This window comes from Pogoniulus pusillus, chromosome 16 (genome assembly GCF_015220805.1).
Source record: "Pogoniulus pusillus isolate bPogPus1 chromosome 16, bPogPus1.pri, whole genome shotgun sequence".
NCBI classification, from domain to species: domain Eukaryota; kingdom Metazoa; phylum Chordata; class Aves; order Piciformes; family Lybiidae; genus Pogoniulus; species Pogoniulus pusillus.
The window spans coordinates 4,821,153-4,836,668 of record NC_087279.1 but is presented as its reverse complement, the minus strand read 5'-3'; the positions used below and the strand labels follow the sequence as shown (position 1 = coordinate 4,836,668).

The window sequence follows — 15,516 nt, the reverse complement described above, 5'->3', positions numbered from 1 at the left end:
TCTCTCAAGTAGCAAGTGACAGGATGAGAAGAAACCATTTCAAGTTGTGCCAGGGGAGGTTTGGGCTGGACATGAGGAAATTTCTTTACTGAAAGGGTTGTCAGGGCCTTGGAACAGGCTGTCCAAGGCAGCGGTGGAGTCCCCATCTCTGGAGGGATTTAAAAGACATGTAGATGTGGTGCTGAGGGACATGGTTTAGCAGTGGACTTGCCAGTGCTGGGTTAATGGTTGGACAAAATGATCCGGTTCTGGGCCACTCAATTCAAGAGAGATGTTGAGGTCCAGAGAAGGGTGACAAAGATGGTGAAAGGTCTGGAACACAAACCCTACGAGGAGAGGCTGAGAGAGCTGGGGGTGTTTAGTCTGGAGAAGAGGAGGCTCAGGGGGGACCTCATTGCTGTCTATAACTATCTGAAGGGAGGTTGTAGCCAGGTGGGGGTTGGTCTCTTCTGACAGGCAACCAGCAACAGAACAAGGATGCACAGTCTCAAGTTGTGCAGTGGGGAGTATAGGCTGGATGTTAGGAGGAAGTTCTTCACAGAGAGAGTGATTGGCATTGGAATGGGCTGCCCAGGGAGGTGGTGGAGTCACTGTCCCTGGAGGTGTTCAAGACAAGATCGGATGAGGCACTTAGTGCCATGGTCTAGTTGACTGGCTAGGGCTGGGTGCTAGGTTGGACTGGATGATCTTGGAGGTCTCTTCCAACCCGGTTGATTCTATGATCTTTTAGTTCTTTCCCAGCCTAAACAATTCTATGACTCTATGCTTGGAACTCATAAAGACAGCAAAACCATTACCTACATTTTTGTTTTCCCATTTCAAAACCACAACTGCACAGCATAAGATGAACAGAACAGGTCTATTACACCTGCTGCTATAGGAAGCCTGGACCCGTTTGCGCACTTGCATTACCAGTATTTTATCTACCAATATTTGCAGAACAATAGTAACCTAACCCAAAGTAGCACCTGCTGCTAATTCAAGCACTAAATTGGCAAGTTTTCCTTCAGACTTTAAAATGTTTTGTACATTTGTCAGTGCCAAAATCATGACAGTGTATGAATATATGTGTTTTTAAAGGAATCAAATTCATCTCACATAGAAAGTTACTGTTAGATGATACTACAGCAATTACCATGTTTAATCACCTCATCTACTTCAGCTAGCCATCCCTCATGTTAAAATAAACATATTTCAAATTGCCCCTCAGTCCCCAGCTGTCAATGAAGTACAGTTTAATCTCCAAAAGGGAGGATGAGGTCTGACAGCTAGAGGTTGTTTTCTTAGAGTCTGATACTTCACACCACTGATCCCATCACTTAAATCAAGCCTGTGTGAGATCTGTATCTCAAGACTGCCATGGCTCTTAGAGTTCTAAATGTGTTAAGGGCACTTAGATAAAACATGCTATCTAGACAGATAGCTGACTCAGTGGTCAAGCATGGTGAATTACAGATGAGTTTAAGTCAGGAATTATCTCTGATAATCAGCTGGTCCAGCCTTCTGGCACACAGTTCTGTCAAGGCAAGTCTCAAGTACCACAGTTATCCCCAAAGAAAGTAACTAAGCAGAACAGCAGAACTGGTGCTTTCTCTCTTTCTCTTCTTGAGTGTTAACTAAAATATTATGCTACAATATTAAAGGTTTTAAATGTGTACTTCTATCCCTGTAAGGTAAGGAACCTGCAACACCAGTTAGAGAAGATTAGCCAACAGACAGCAGATTAATTGGCTAGCTGTTGATTTTAATCAGTAGCAAACAATTCTCTTTTCAAGCTCTTCCTAAGAAGAGCTTGAAAATAAAAGATACTGAAAGGCAGCACTACTCTGACTAGAATGAGGCCCAAGGGTTTTGCTTAGAATCAGCATTTCCCCCTGAAACTTTCCACAGTGCTGACACTGATAATGTATCTTTCCTGTGGACTCTGCAGCACCTAAAGAAATGGCACTGAAGGTTTTCAGTACAAGCACTGCTCTGCTTGTGCATGAGGCCAGTTCTACAACACTTGTAGGACATGGCCAGCTTTGAGAACCTCGAAAGCTCTATCAAGGAGACTGTGATCAGACAAGCTCCATTTCTTCAGGAGGTGAACAAAAAGCCCTAAAAACACAAAGCTGTCTTTTTCTGCACATCTATATTCACTCTGAACTACGATCACTCAAGTCACCCACTTTCTTTACAATTCTTCCATTTTAGCTCCTTCATAAATATCTTTTCTTCCATGCCATGGAAGAAACATCTTCACATGTCCTATTTTCTTCCATCCATCTCCAATTCCCACATCAACCTTTACAGCACATATCCTTCATAACACTTCTGACTTTCTTCCCCCAGCCATTCTCTACAAAGTCGCTGGACTTGGATAGTATTTCCTGGATCTCACAATTTCCTTGAAGCTAATTTTCATCATTATTCTTCAACAACTCTGCAGTTTCCACAAGCCAGATCAAAATCACTCATCATTCTTTCTTCCATGTCTTACTCTTCTTGCCTTTTAAAATCTGAGATGCTTTACAATAGAGATCTATCACATCTATGGTAAAATTTTTGCATGAATAAAGAGGCAATCTTTCCCCACATAAAAAATACTTGCTCTGCAGCAGAACAGCGCCAGGCAGGCACACACACTGCAAAAAAATGGAAGACTGAGTACAACAGAGAGACAGGGCAATTGCAGAAATCTGATAAAAAAAGAAAAGTGATTCATTTTAAACTTATGAATCTACCAGTAATGGCAGGTATTTGAGCAGAGCCCTACTGAAAGTTGGATCTTTGAAAAGAAATTGTTTCTCATTCTCTAAAGAGATCAGCAAGAAGGAATGGTCACTGGGAAGCATGACAGGTTACCTTAAACAAAATGAATTATCCCTGGAGCATATCAATGTTATATTAAATACATATGTCAGGCTGAGCCTTTGAAGATTGTGTTACCCAAAAAAGGAGTTTTTACAGTTGTGCAATTTGAAGTAGAATAGAAATGAACTTTTAACTAAGTTGAACGTGACTGTTACAAAACAGAAAACCCTTTCATCTGGAATCAGTAGAAGCAAGGCTCTAATGTTCAGCAGCAGCAGAAAGAAAGCTCTCCAGAAGTTTTACTCCCTCACAGGAAAGGCTGTGCAATTAGTCAGGCTTTATGGAGTATTACTTGACTTGCATTAGACATTGTAACTATGAATAAAATCTGGGCCTTTCAGCTTTAGAAACGTCCACCCCAAAAGTGATATTCTGCTACAAACACGACAGTGAATTTTGCCCTTCTGGTTCCTCAGCAATACTGCAAAGGCAGTAACAAGCCTAGGGGGAAGAACAACAAACAAAGCCCCACAAAGGACAAGAAGAGGCAATACACAGTAAAATGTTAAAAAGGACAAAAGAAAGCAGAGACACTTAAGACAATAAAATAAGAAATTAAAAGATGACAAAACATACACACCAGGCATACAAGCTGGAGGAAAAGTAAAAAGGTTAAATAAAAATAGATTCAAGGTAAGGACTGGAGCTGAAGACTTTAAATGCTAATGAGAGGAGCTGATCTGAAAAGAAAAAAAACATTTGGTAATGAGACATTAAAAAGCCCCTGATGATGCAAAAACAAAAGAGAGAATAACCAGAGATGAAAGCAAGAGGGTAAAAGCAGTAATCAACCACACCAAAATCTTCAGTTCGTTGTAATGCCGTGCAAAACAGAGAAAACAAAACAAACCCCGGGGCAATCTGTATTTCTAATTGCTCCTTGTAGCCAAAGACATTATAAAGACAAAAGTAATCAAGTTTTTGGTTCCAAGAAATCAATGAAGATAAAGGATCAAAAGGACATCAATATATATCAGCAGAAAGAGGAAAAAAAAAATATTGGTTCAGCGTTTCTGAGTAAAAAAGATACATCTAAGGAATCTGCTATTTTTTTATGTCACTTTCCCACACTAAAGTCACTTTTCTGTGTTGTAACTGGAGGAGTCAGTTCCCAGTGACGTGCTGAATTCCACAGAGTGTAGGTGGGAACTGTCCTAATGGCAGCAGTAACAGAGCACTAAAGGCAGGGACTCTAAAAGGTACCAGGTGTCAAATTCTAGTGCCAATACCCCACTATTGTGGTAGATTTATCATTGGCTTTAGCACTACCATGCCTAACTTATCTTACCAGTCATTTCATTTCAACAAACAACCCTCTGAAAAGCTACAGCCTTTCATGTTTGAGGGTGGTGGACTTCCCCAGCACACAACGCTGCACATCTGACAGTGATTTCCATCACCTCTCTCATTTTCCATGCTCTCATGTAACAACTTCAGACAGCACAAGCAATCAAAACCAAAATGTTCCTCAACACAGGACACACAAACAATTCTGCAAGCTGGCTATGGCAGTGCACCTGCTGTGAGCTGCACATATGTAAAAACACCCTGGTATTTAAGCCTCTCCATAAGCTGCATCCTTGGAAGTCCTCATCATAGAAGATTAAAATTGCCTTATTTTAGATGCTTTCCTTAACACAAATCTGGAACTCAGGAAGAGTGAGAAATCTAGGTCCAGAAGGATGCTCAGAGGGCTGAAGCAGCTCTGCTATGAGGACAGACTGAAAGAGTTGTGGCTGTTCATTCTGGAGAAGAGGAGGCTCCCAGGTGACCTTCCAATATCTGTAGAGGGCCTACAAAAAAGCTGGGGAGAGACTTTTTAGGCAATCAGGGAATGACATGACTAGGGGAAATGGAGCAAAGCTGGAGGTGGGGAGAGTCAGTCTGAATGTGAGAAGTTCTTCAGCATGAGAATGGTGAGAGCCTGGAATGGGTTGCCCAGAGAGGTGGTTGAGGCCCCATCCCTGGAGGTGTTTAAGGCCAGGCTGGATGAGGCTTTGGCCAGCCTGCTCTAGGGTAGGGTGTCCCTGCCCATGGCACAGGGGCTGGAACTAGGTGACTCTTGTGGTTCCTTTCAACCCTGGCTGATTCTATGATTCTAGGTACTCTTCAATCTATGCTGCTTTCCCATAAAGAATAAAAAGAAACTGCATGAAGGTTTCAATTCCTCCTCCTCTATGCCCTTAAAGAGGTTAAAAAACAAACAGGGGACATTTGTATCTGATTTTTATAAGACGAAAGGTTTGACCTCACACCTACCTGCAGGGTAATATGTGCATAACAGAGGCTCAAAGAATCAGCACATACCACTTCATAAAACACCCTGAAACACACTGAAATACATACAACACTGGAGTCCCCAGAGCTTCTGTGCTTGAGTACCCTTTGGCTTTTTACAGCTAAGCACTAGTGTTCAAAGGCTCCTTACTACAAGCACACTCCAATAACACTGACAGCCTGCTTGTCCTTCTAGCTGTATAGCAACACCTTGGCTTAAAGCAGGCAGATTGCTCCCCAGTGCTACTGGAAATAATAAGAGATTTCTCAAGTGGTGAAGAAGGTCCTTCACTTAGCACAGTCTTTGTTTCTTTTACATGCCTTGGCTAGGTCTCTTCCACTTAGCAAGCATGCACACAGCAGTGCATATGAATGCAGAAATGCAGTCAAAATTCATTCAGGTTCTAAGGGTTCCTGAATCTGTAACTCGGACAAGCTGGATCACTCCTTGGATTGGATAAAGCATAAAGCACAGGGTCCTGTTAATTAGATTCTTGGTCAAACAACCTGGACCCACCTCCTGCCTGCCCTTTTGTATTTCCATTCAGAAAAGACCTTCAAGTGGAACCTGTACTCCCTCTCATGGTGGTTTCTTTCACCACAAGTCTCTCAGGTTTAGGATCTTCAACAGTCTCAGATACTCATTCAGCTGCTCACCATCCCCAGAAGCTGCTGCCAATCAAAGAGCAGCATGTATGTTACCAAAACTGATTTTTTTCCTAAGGGTGGCTGTTGTCATTAATATAACCCAAACACCAGATGGCCTATTATGTTACTTACATTTCCTCAAGATCCACAAAACTACAAGATCCTCTTTACTCAGACATATAAAGGTCAGGCTAAACTTTTTTTATCATCTTTATGACATATGTATCTGCTCTAACAAATGGTTTAGAGAAAAGATGACCTTTTACATAGCCCAGTTTTCTGCCTAACTTTCATTAGCAGGCTTGCCAGGCTTTTGAGTAGTTTGTCTATTGGTTTTGCCTCTAAACTCCAGCCACACGCATATGGCATTCTTCTTCAGAATCTCAATTTGGAGTAAAAACATCTTTTTATCAATAAAATCATCCTGCAGCTCACCCTTTTTATTATACTTCATAACACAGACAAACATTTGCAGTGTTTCATTTACTAAGGAATGAACGGATGAAAACAAACAAAGAACCTCTCATTATTATATTTTCAAGCCTCTTGTACCTTTGTCCAATGCTTTTTAAATCAAATGTTTATGAGGGATGTAATTAATAATTTCTGACTTCAGAGGCTGAAAAGAGCCCAGTAATGAAGATCAGATTATACCTACAGTAAAATACACAAGTTACCTAAATTCCATTATTCTTTTCCTGTAGAATATAAGAAGGTGCAGGTATTATTAGTGCACTAATATTTGTTAAGAACCTCTGGTGAAGGGATTATCATTATCTACTTCAGTAATATAAGATTTTCAGACATAGGAAATGAACAAAGGCCAATAAAAGAAAACTCATAACAGTAACTTGTAATGCTGCCTCCAGTCACCGTGTACAGAAAGGTAATCTCAGCTAGCTGGTAATAGTGTTTTTACAAGGTCATCTGCTAATCTGAAATCATCCTGAAAGGACAAAAGATTTTCCTTTGAAAAATATCTTTGAGATGTATCACAATAGCAGTAGAATAATAATTGCCCTGAACCTCTGCTGCGTGGTGTAAACAAAACATCCTTCAGAAGACCTGTTCATCAGACAGATATAAGGGTTTATATTAGCACAACCTTCCACAGCTGCTTCTTTGAAAACTTGCTGTGAAGTGCTTGCACCATATGTAGAAGTAGGCACAAAATCCAGTCTTGACTACTTTTTCCACTGAAAATACAACTAGGAAAGGGAGAACAGTTACTTGAAAATTCTGAAGAGTTGATAGGCACCAGCAATAAGTGATCCATTTTCAAGCTATTACAATCACTCCACAAAGATGGGTCTGATTACATGTCAGATGCCATGACTTACACTGACAGCTCCTCTGAAATCTCAAAGATTACAGCATACCCTTAAAAGGGAACTTTTTCTTCACTGACACTTGAAATTCTAGAATGGCCTTTAGGAACAGTTACCACCAAAATCTGTTATGCAGATTGAAAACAGATCACACACTACACTACACAACTAACAGGAAAATGACCACTTTGTAATTTACTGTCAACTGCTTCACACCCAACTGTCTCAAGGCAACCAGCGATAGAACAAGGGGACACAGTCTCAAGTTGTGCTGGGGGAGGTCTAGGCTGGATGTTAGGAGGAAGCTCTTCCCAGAGAGAGTGATTGGCATTGGAATAGGCTGTCCAGGGAGGTGGTGGAGTTGCTGTCCCCGCAGGTGTTCAAGAAAAGACTGGATGAGGCACTTAGTGCCATGGTCTGGTTGATTGGACAGGGCTGGGTGCTAGGTTGGAGTGGATAATCTTGGAGGTCTCTTCCAACCTGCTTGGTTCTATGATTCTATCATCAGAGAAAAAACATTTTCTTTGAGGACAGAAGTAATAAAATACTCCTCTAAGAATAGAAGTGAAAACAGTAGGTTAAAACTCTATTTTTTCCTTAAAGAATAATAACCTAAAACATATCACCACAGCAATTATCAAGGAGGGTGTGTGTCCATATCTGTATGTTCTCACCAAGTGTTTGAGTATCATGCTCCTGATGGCTTTCTCTCTGCAAGGCTATCATTTTTTTATGAGCATCAATCCACCACGGTTTATACTTTAAAACATGTTGAATAGCTTCATCTTCAAAATAATCAGCTCTAGTTAAAATAAAAAAGAGAAAAACAAAGGTCATACAAAGCACAAAGACACTCTTCCTTATTCCACTGTGGAAAAAAGGGTTTCATGAGATGAAGGCAAAACCCAAAGTGGCCTAGACAAAAGCTCCATGAACTTGAATTTTGAAGTTATTTCCTCACAGCCCAGAATGGTTCAGTAAGTTCTATCTGGGAAAAACAAAGTTCTGATATCTACAACCCAAAAATGCTGGCAAATATTGGGCATTCAGTTGAAGAGGTGGGCTATGAAACAAAGCTCTGCAACAGTTCACAACAGTCTCTGCTTGGATACAAACTTAAGCAGTAATCAAACAGTAAAGCAACCAAAACCAGATGAGTGTGACACTACTTAACAATACCCTCAAAGGCCTGCTGTGATGAGACAAAGAACCAGACAAATAAGAACAGGCTGTCCAAGGAGGTGGAGGAGTCACCATCCCTAGAGGCATTCAAAAAAAGGCAGTGGATGTAGCACTCTGGGACATGGTCTAGAGGTCATGGAGGTGTTGGGTAGAAGTTGGCCTTCAAGATCTTGGAGGTCATTCCCAATCTTAATGATTCTACAATTCTATTATTTCCAAAGGTGATCTCAAAACCCATCACTTACAAAAACATAAAGTGAATATATTTTAACCAAAGTACCTTCACTTGACAAAGTGAAGTACAACAATACTCACAGGTAATGATCAGGGTCAAACTTGGCAGCCTCAGCTGCCAGCCGTTGCCTCCTACGTTCATCTGCAGGAGTTTGGTCTGGATCTTTGATGTCAATAACATCACTGAGTTCATCCTGCAAGTGGACAACATTTATAGGCCCAAGCCCCAGATATGATACACAAGATTTATCTAGTAAGATGACAATAAAGTGTTAATGCCCACAGACTGTAGCTTGCCACAACTATTCACCTGGCACGTGGCCTACTCCATCCAAGCCTTTTCTCCACATCTTCACATGCAGCTGAACAGTGCTGGTGACAGCAGCCCACTTCCAGAAGCCATTTTTACCAAGAACTCCATTCAGACCTTTCTAACACTGAAATTACTGCAGAAACAGATCAGGCTCTTGACTTTGCTGCAAAATTAACTCAGTCTCAACTACTCCCTACTTCTGCAGGAACAAAGGTTTGTCTGTACTGCTACATGCAAAAGCAAAATAGTCAGTCACAGCTACCTAATGATCCCCACCTGACTATGAAATGAAGCAGGAAGCCTACCCAACAATTTACCCAGAACTTTTATGATAGGAAAAGACAAAAATTTTCTACCTGCAGTCGCTGGAACACTCCTGACCGCAAGTTCCCAAATCCATAACGGTGCTGTGGTTGAAGAATGCTTTCTGGACTTTCATTGTAAGGGGTCTGCTCTATTTCCCAGTCAAATTCTTCTTCCTCCTCCTCCTCAGACAACTCAGCAGAGGCAGCTGTATGTGTTGCATGGTCAGAGAAAGAAAATTAGTACATAAAACATACATATGATATAACAGAAAGGCAAGCACTGATCACACAACAAGCCATCTTTTCAGCACAACACTGGGTCATACAGGCAGATCCAAATCTGATCCACAGGTCCTGATCCAAATTCTTCAGCTTTCAAAAGTGAAGCTCAATAACACTAATGTTTTGAAGCATATTCCCTCAAAGACTGAAATGATTGTTCCACTGATTTCAACAAGGGCAGAATTTGATGTTAGCAGATTCCTACCAAAAGCAAAGTGATGTTACCGATAATTTGAGTATTAAAAAATTAAGCACAGATAGTCAAACGTTCCTGTCTGTTAAATACTGGTTTTAAGCAAGTCATCCACCAGAACCTAAGGTTTTAACTAGCTGCTATCACTTGAGCTGAGAGTTCAGCTGTTCCAGAGTGTGGGAAGCAGACTCCACTGTGTGATGTAGGATACAGCCACTAGAGGGGTACAAAGATCTACAGAGGATTAGCATCTGTTAAGCCTATTTTGGAGTTACAAAGATGCCATGGATATCACCTACCCCACAGTTATTTCTGCACTTATCCATACTTTCAGATTTACTCACATCTTTCTCAAACCCTGGACTAGAAAATAGAAATACTGTATTCTTTCTACTTATACCACTATATCAATCTGGAACTATTGGGGCTATTTAGTCTGCAGAAGAGGAGGCTCACAGGTGACCTTATTGTGGCCTTCCAGCATCTGAAGGGGGCCTACAAAAAAGCTGGGGAAGGACTTTTCAGGATATCAGGGAGTGACAGGACTAGGGGGAATGGAGCAAAGCTGGAGATGGGTAGGTTTAGGATGGATGTGAGAAGGAAGTTCTTCAGCATGAGAGTGGAGAGCCTGGAATGGGTTGCCCAGAGAGGTGGTTGAGGCCTCATTCCTGGAGGTGTTTAAGGCCAGGCTGGATGGGGCTCTGGCCAGCCTGGTCTACGGTAGGGTGTCCCTGTCCATGTCAGGGGGGTTGGAACTAGGTGATCCTTGTGGTCCCTTCCAACCCTGACTGATTCTATGATTCTATTTCACTATGTACATGTATCACTAGTATAAACAAGCTAAGTTTTATCATACCTATCTCTTCTACCAAAGGCTTTGCTGATCTTGATTTCTTTGGTGCCAAAAGAGATGTCAGCATGTCCAGTCCCTCAAAATACTGGCCAGGAGTCTCCTTAGGTAACTGAATTGTAAAAGTTCCTTAAAAGAAAAGTCAGAACATAGTTATTGTGTTAAAACAACCAAGAGAAACAAAAGTATGCAGTTTTCCTTCTAAAGAAAAAGGCTCACAGAAGATGGGACACCTGTGAGTAGCATTTTTATTAAGCATCAATCTCTGTGCATCTTACTTCAGAAGTTTCACAAAATTCAAAAACTATCATGATAAAAAACAGTTAACAAGTTGTGGTCTCTCAGCTCACGTTGTACAAACGCAAACAAATAGAAAGGAAGCTTTATTTCATTTTTAATCCTTCCATGAATCAAGCAATCAACAGAAGATGACAGGAAAATACATTCAGCAAGCTGATTATTAAGTCAAGCACTTTGCAAGCAGTAAATTGTAGGGTTTAGTGCTGGTTTGTTTTTTTTATGAACACATTCATTCCAGAAGTTACATACTTTATTCCAGAAATACCTTACACCTAAAGGTGTGGAGAAAAGCCAATGTCTTCTTTCTTAAGAGGTAGCTAAGAGACTGTCTCAAGATTCTCTCATTTCTACTCAGCACTACTTGGAATTCTTTGCAGATTGAGTTAAAGATCTTGACACAGTTCTCACAGGGGCTGAAAAGGTCTTGTCACCATTTTTTGATTACTAGGACAGTGCTGAGCACATCTTTGGTGCTCAAGGATAGCCTAAATATTTATTTTTTAATACAACATAGGAGAAACTTCATATTTACTTCAAGTATCACATACTTCACTGAAGTTCTATGCAATTCCAGTACAGCAAAGTCTAAATTAATGGCCACTTAGCTGCATTTTTCACAATACATATACTGATAACTGATACCTTTCTCTGTATCATAAGATGCCTTTTCTCTGCCATCTTCTACAATTCTTCCAGGAAGTGTCAATCTGTGTGCAAGAAAAAACAAAACAACAAGATGCCTCATTGCATGCCTGACTAACTCTGCAACCTATAAAAATGTAAAGCATGTTCCAAAAGCAGCATTAAGGGCCTTAACTACATGACTCCTTTTGGTGGCAATAGAACTCAGGCAGTTAAATCCTCATGTTCTTCAAAACCTTTTTCCCTAACTATTGGCACAAGAGAGCAGCAGCTGAAATAAGAAAAAGTTTACAACTCCTTGTTTGCCAGCTTGGAGAAGTCCATAGCCTCCACAGCTATGCTGCTCTTGGCACTATGCATAACACCTGGAAGACTGCAATTTAAAAACTCTAAGCTAAGCCACAGTGACAGGTTAGGAGAACTCATCCAGAGTTCCTGTATAGTTTATTTAAAATAATTAAGTCACTTCATCCTATCAGTCTCCTAAAACTCCTGTGGTCTCCTAATGTATCTAGGAGAAGCACGTCCAGGAATAAAGGAAATAGAATGTAAGAAAGGTTATTAGTTTGTCAGTCCTTACATGTCAAAGCTTCTCTTTTCACACTTATGTGCTGAGACTGACTGCCTCTTGCACCTTTTCTGTAGCATAGTGGGGAACTTGCTACCTAAGGAAAAGTTATGTCCCAGAACCTTGCTTCTTACTTCCACTCTCACAACTTTTGTATTTTCACACTAAAACAAGTACATGAAAATCCATTGCTCACCGAATATACTGTATCTAGCTCTTGACACACTTATTCCACACGACTTACATACACCCAGGAAATTGTCTTGCCATTTCACAATCACAAAAATCTACTCTAAATTTATAAAAGTATTTCTTTAAATTCCCTTTAGCATGCTTTAAGGCCTAGAAGCAAAGAGGCCTGATCCATAAAAACAATTCTCTGCATGAAATGAGCTGTCTGCAGCTGTGAGTGTAAAACCTGCAGATGAGGAATCTTCTGAAGGGGCCAAAATGAATTTCATTCTCTATAATCTTTTATTTATTTTATGAAGTTTCATTTCTATTAAATCCTTCCCCTACTTACCTGAGAAAGTATGGCTTAGCATAAAATTTAAAGTCTTCCCCTTCAAAATAGACATCAAACTCTGAAGCTCTGGCATATGGAACTTTGATTATTATTGTGAGAAAATCCTGATCCTGACTCAGCTCAAAAGCTGGAGTTATCATGATGAATCCAGCAGGAAAAGCAACCACTGGCTGAGTGGCCCTGTCAAAAAAGGGAAACAAGGAAGTATTATTGTAACTTCTAATTTATGAGACACAAAATTAACCTTCCACATGCTCAAGAAGAGAACACTAAAGACAACAGCAAGAAAATGAAGTGTTACCAAGAATCTGAAGGCACCACCTTGCCACACCTTAAAGAAAGAGCTTTAGGTAAATGAATGCAAACATTTGGAGCACAGGAAAGCATCTTATTGTACTTTGCAGAAAAAAAGACACTAAATTCAGTCTTAAAACTTGGCAGCTTTTTGCAATTGTTGTTTCTCATTTCACACATAGCAGATGTTAGATCTCCACAGCTCATTAGTGAATAGATCACAAACCATGGTTAAGAAAAAAATCAGAAAACCAGCAATGCTTCCAAAATTTAGAGCTGTGTTTTATAATTCATACACACATTAACCAGAACAAAAGCAGCAGATTCAGTACACCTCAAATATAGAACTACAGAATGTCAGGTTGGAACAAACTCCAAGGATCATCTGGTCCAACCTTCCTAAGTAATAACATCACAGAATCACAGGATGTTAGGGGTTGAAAGGGACCCAAAGAGATCACTGAATCCAAACCCCCTGCCAGAACAGGACCATACAATCTAGCTCAGGTCACACAGGAACACATACAGACAGGCCTTGAAAGTCTCCAGAGAAGGAGACTCCACAATCTCCCTGGGGAGCCTGTTACAGTGCTCTGGGACCTTTACAGTAAAGTTCTCCCTTGTGTTGAGGTGGAACATCTTGTGCTACAGCTTACACCTATTGTTCCTTCTCCTATCACAGCGAGCATGTGAGAAGAGCCTGTTCCCCTCCTCCTGACTCCCAGCCCTCAGACATTTATAAACATTTATTAAATCCCTCAACCACCTCCCTGGGCAACCCAATCCAGGCTCTCACTTCCTCCTCACGTCCAGTCTGCTCTCTTCTCTCAGGTGGCCAGCGCCAGAACAAGAGGACACAGCCTCAGGCTGCACCAGGAGAAATTTAGGCTGGAGGTGAGGAGAAAGTTCTTCACTGAGAGAGTCATTGGACACTGGAATGGGCTGCCCGGGGAGGTGGTGGAGTCGCCGTCCCTGGAGCTGTTCAAGGCAGGATTGGACGTGGCACTTGGTGCCATGGTCTAGTCTTGAGCTCTGTGGTAAAAGGTTGGACTTGATGATGTGTGAGGTCTCTTCCAACCCTGATGATACTGTGACATGACAGTCTGATCCCCCCATAATCTGGGGTGATTGTTGTATCACGTGTTAGTGCTGCACAAAACTGCAAACGCATGAACAACTCAGCTTGAAAGGATCAAACACACTTGAAATTTGACTTTTTGAGACAAAAATATTTGTATCTAAAAATGCAAACCACAACTACTACCTGGGAAAGAGCTGTTTTACACTTTCACAGTTATCTTTACTAAACATATCCCTATTCTTATAGCTTTGTGAGCAAACACAGAGCATTAACCATGAACGGAGATAGATTAACAGATTACTACTTCTTTTTTCCTAGAAGGAATTCACACGGGTAATCTATTCAAATTGACAGACATAAAGAAGTGAAACACCCCATTTCACTGTACCTCTTGATTCCAGGGCAATATTCTCACTCTTTTCAAGCTGAGTAGCTGCGGTGCAGTTATGGATTTGCACCTACGCAGCAAACACCTGCAAAACAAAGCACATTTCTGTGGACTTTCTTCTTATTTAAATGCCACCTGCCAATAACACAGGACAAGAGAAAATAAATGCTCACTAGCTCGTTTAGATCCTTTAAGGATGATATGCCAACCCACACTTTCATTTACCCATGAGGTTCAGAGCATTTAACAGCAGCCCCGGAGCCAGGTCCAGCTGCTCCTGCTCAGACCGTCTTAAGCTCTGCTGCACTTCTGGCATCCCTGACACAAATTAATGGCCCAAAACTAACACGTAAGCTCCCACACACACTTCAGCTATTTCAGACTACAGCCTAGAAACGACCGAGATCCATCCCACAACAACAACTCAATTCCCACAACTAAAACCGAGTATCTCAAACTAAGCTTCAGAGACTGTTCCGTAAGCAGGCCACTGTGCGCTAAAGAAAGAGGCAGCAAGGAGAGCTGCAATGGGTTGGCAGGAGGGGACAAGCGCTTTGCTCCCTCAAAGTAAGACATAATTCCTTTCCCTGCTCGTAGAACTGGGTCACACACAGGCCGACTCCCAAGCCGTCCCGCAGGGCACATGGAACAGAGCCCTCCAGCTGTACCCACCACGACTGTGGGACAAGCGGACACGCCGCTAAGACCGCGGGGCCGGCGGGGAGGGGAGGTGAGCCGGAAAGCAGAGCCAGGCTCGGGCAAACCGACCTGCACTACGGCCGAGACCCGCGAACCTCAGAGGCCGAGAGCCTGTGAGCGGAGCGGGCCCTCCGAGGACGTGACTATCAGAGCGAACAGCCGCGCTGCCCTAAGCTCCCCTCCCTCCGTGCACCTGCGAAGCAGCGTCCCAGCCGCAGCCGCCGCCGCCACACACCGCTCCGCTTCCCGCCGCCGCCGCCGCCTGCCCGCGCCGCTGGGGCGGGGACTCGCATGCGCAGGGAGCGCGGCGGGGCGGGGACCGGCGCAGGGCGGCTCGCCTGCCTCCCTCACGGGCCGCCTCTTCCTCGCTGCCCGCCTTCCGAACTAAACGGCAGCGGAAGGGGCGGTGGAGCGCGGTGCGGCCAGGGAGCCGTCTGCGGCGCGGCAGCAGGCAAGCAGAGCCTCCACCATCGCTCGGCTCCAGCCTTCCTCACGCTCCCACTCGGGGTGGCTGTGGCCGGGCCTCGACAGCCACCGCACTGCCCTCAGT

The 15,516-nt window shown here is 42.5% G+C and overlaps 1 protein-coding gene across 11 annotated transcripts in view; it reads right to left on the bottom strand.

Annotated features, from left to right (window-relative positions):
• Positions 1 to 14,356, bottom strand: part of SHQ1 (SHQ1, H/ACA ribonucleoprotein assembly factor) — a 135,576-nt gene extending 121,220 nt beyond the window's left edge. For all 11 annotated transcript variants that reach the window (XM_064156209.1, XM_064156207.1, XM_064156208.1 and 8 more), the window contains exons 1-7: positions 14,268 to 14,356; positions 12,502 to 12,684; positions 11,411 to 11,475; positions 10,475 to 10,597; positions 9,195 to 9,349; positions 8,607 to 8,719; positions 7,784 to 7,911 (exon numbers count right to left, since the gene is read on the bottom strand). In XM_064156209.1, coding sequence (XP_064012279.1) covers positions 7,784 to 7,911; positions 8,607 to 8,719; positions 9,195 to 9,349; positions 10,475 to 10,597; positions 11,411 to 11,475; positions 12,502 to 12,644 — 727 coding nt within the window. In that variant the 5' untranslated portion in view covers positions 12,645 to 12,684; positions 14,268 to 14,356. The remainder of the gene's footprint in view (positions 1 to 7,783; positions 7,912 to 8,606; positions 8,720 to 9,194; positions 9,350 to 10,474; positions 10,598 to 11,410; positions 11,476 to 12,501; positions 12,685 to 14,267) is intronic.
• Positions 14,357 to 15,516: the final 1,160 nt, after the last annotated feature.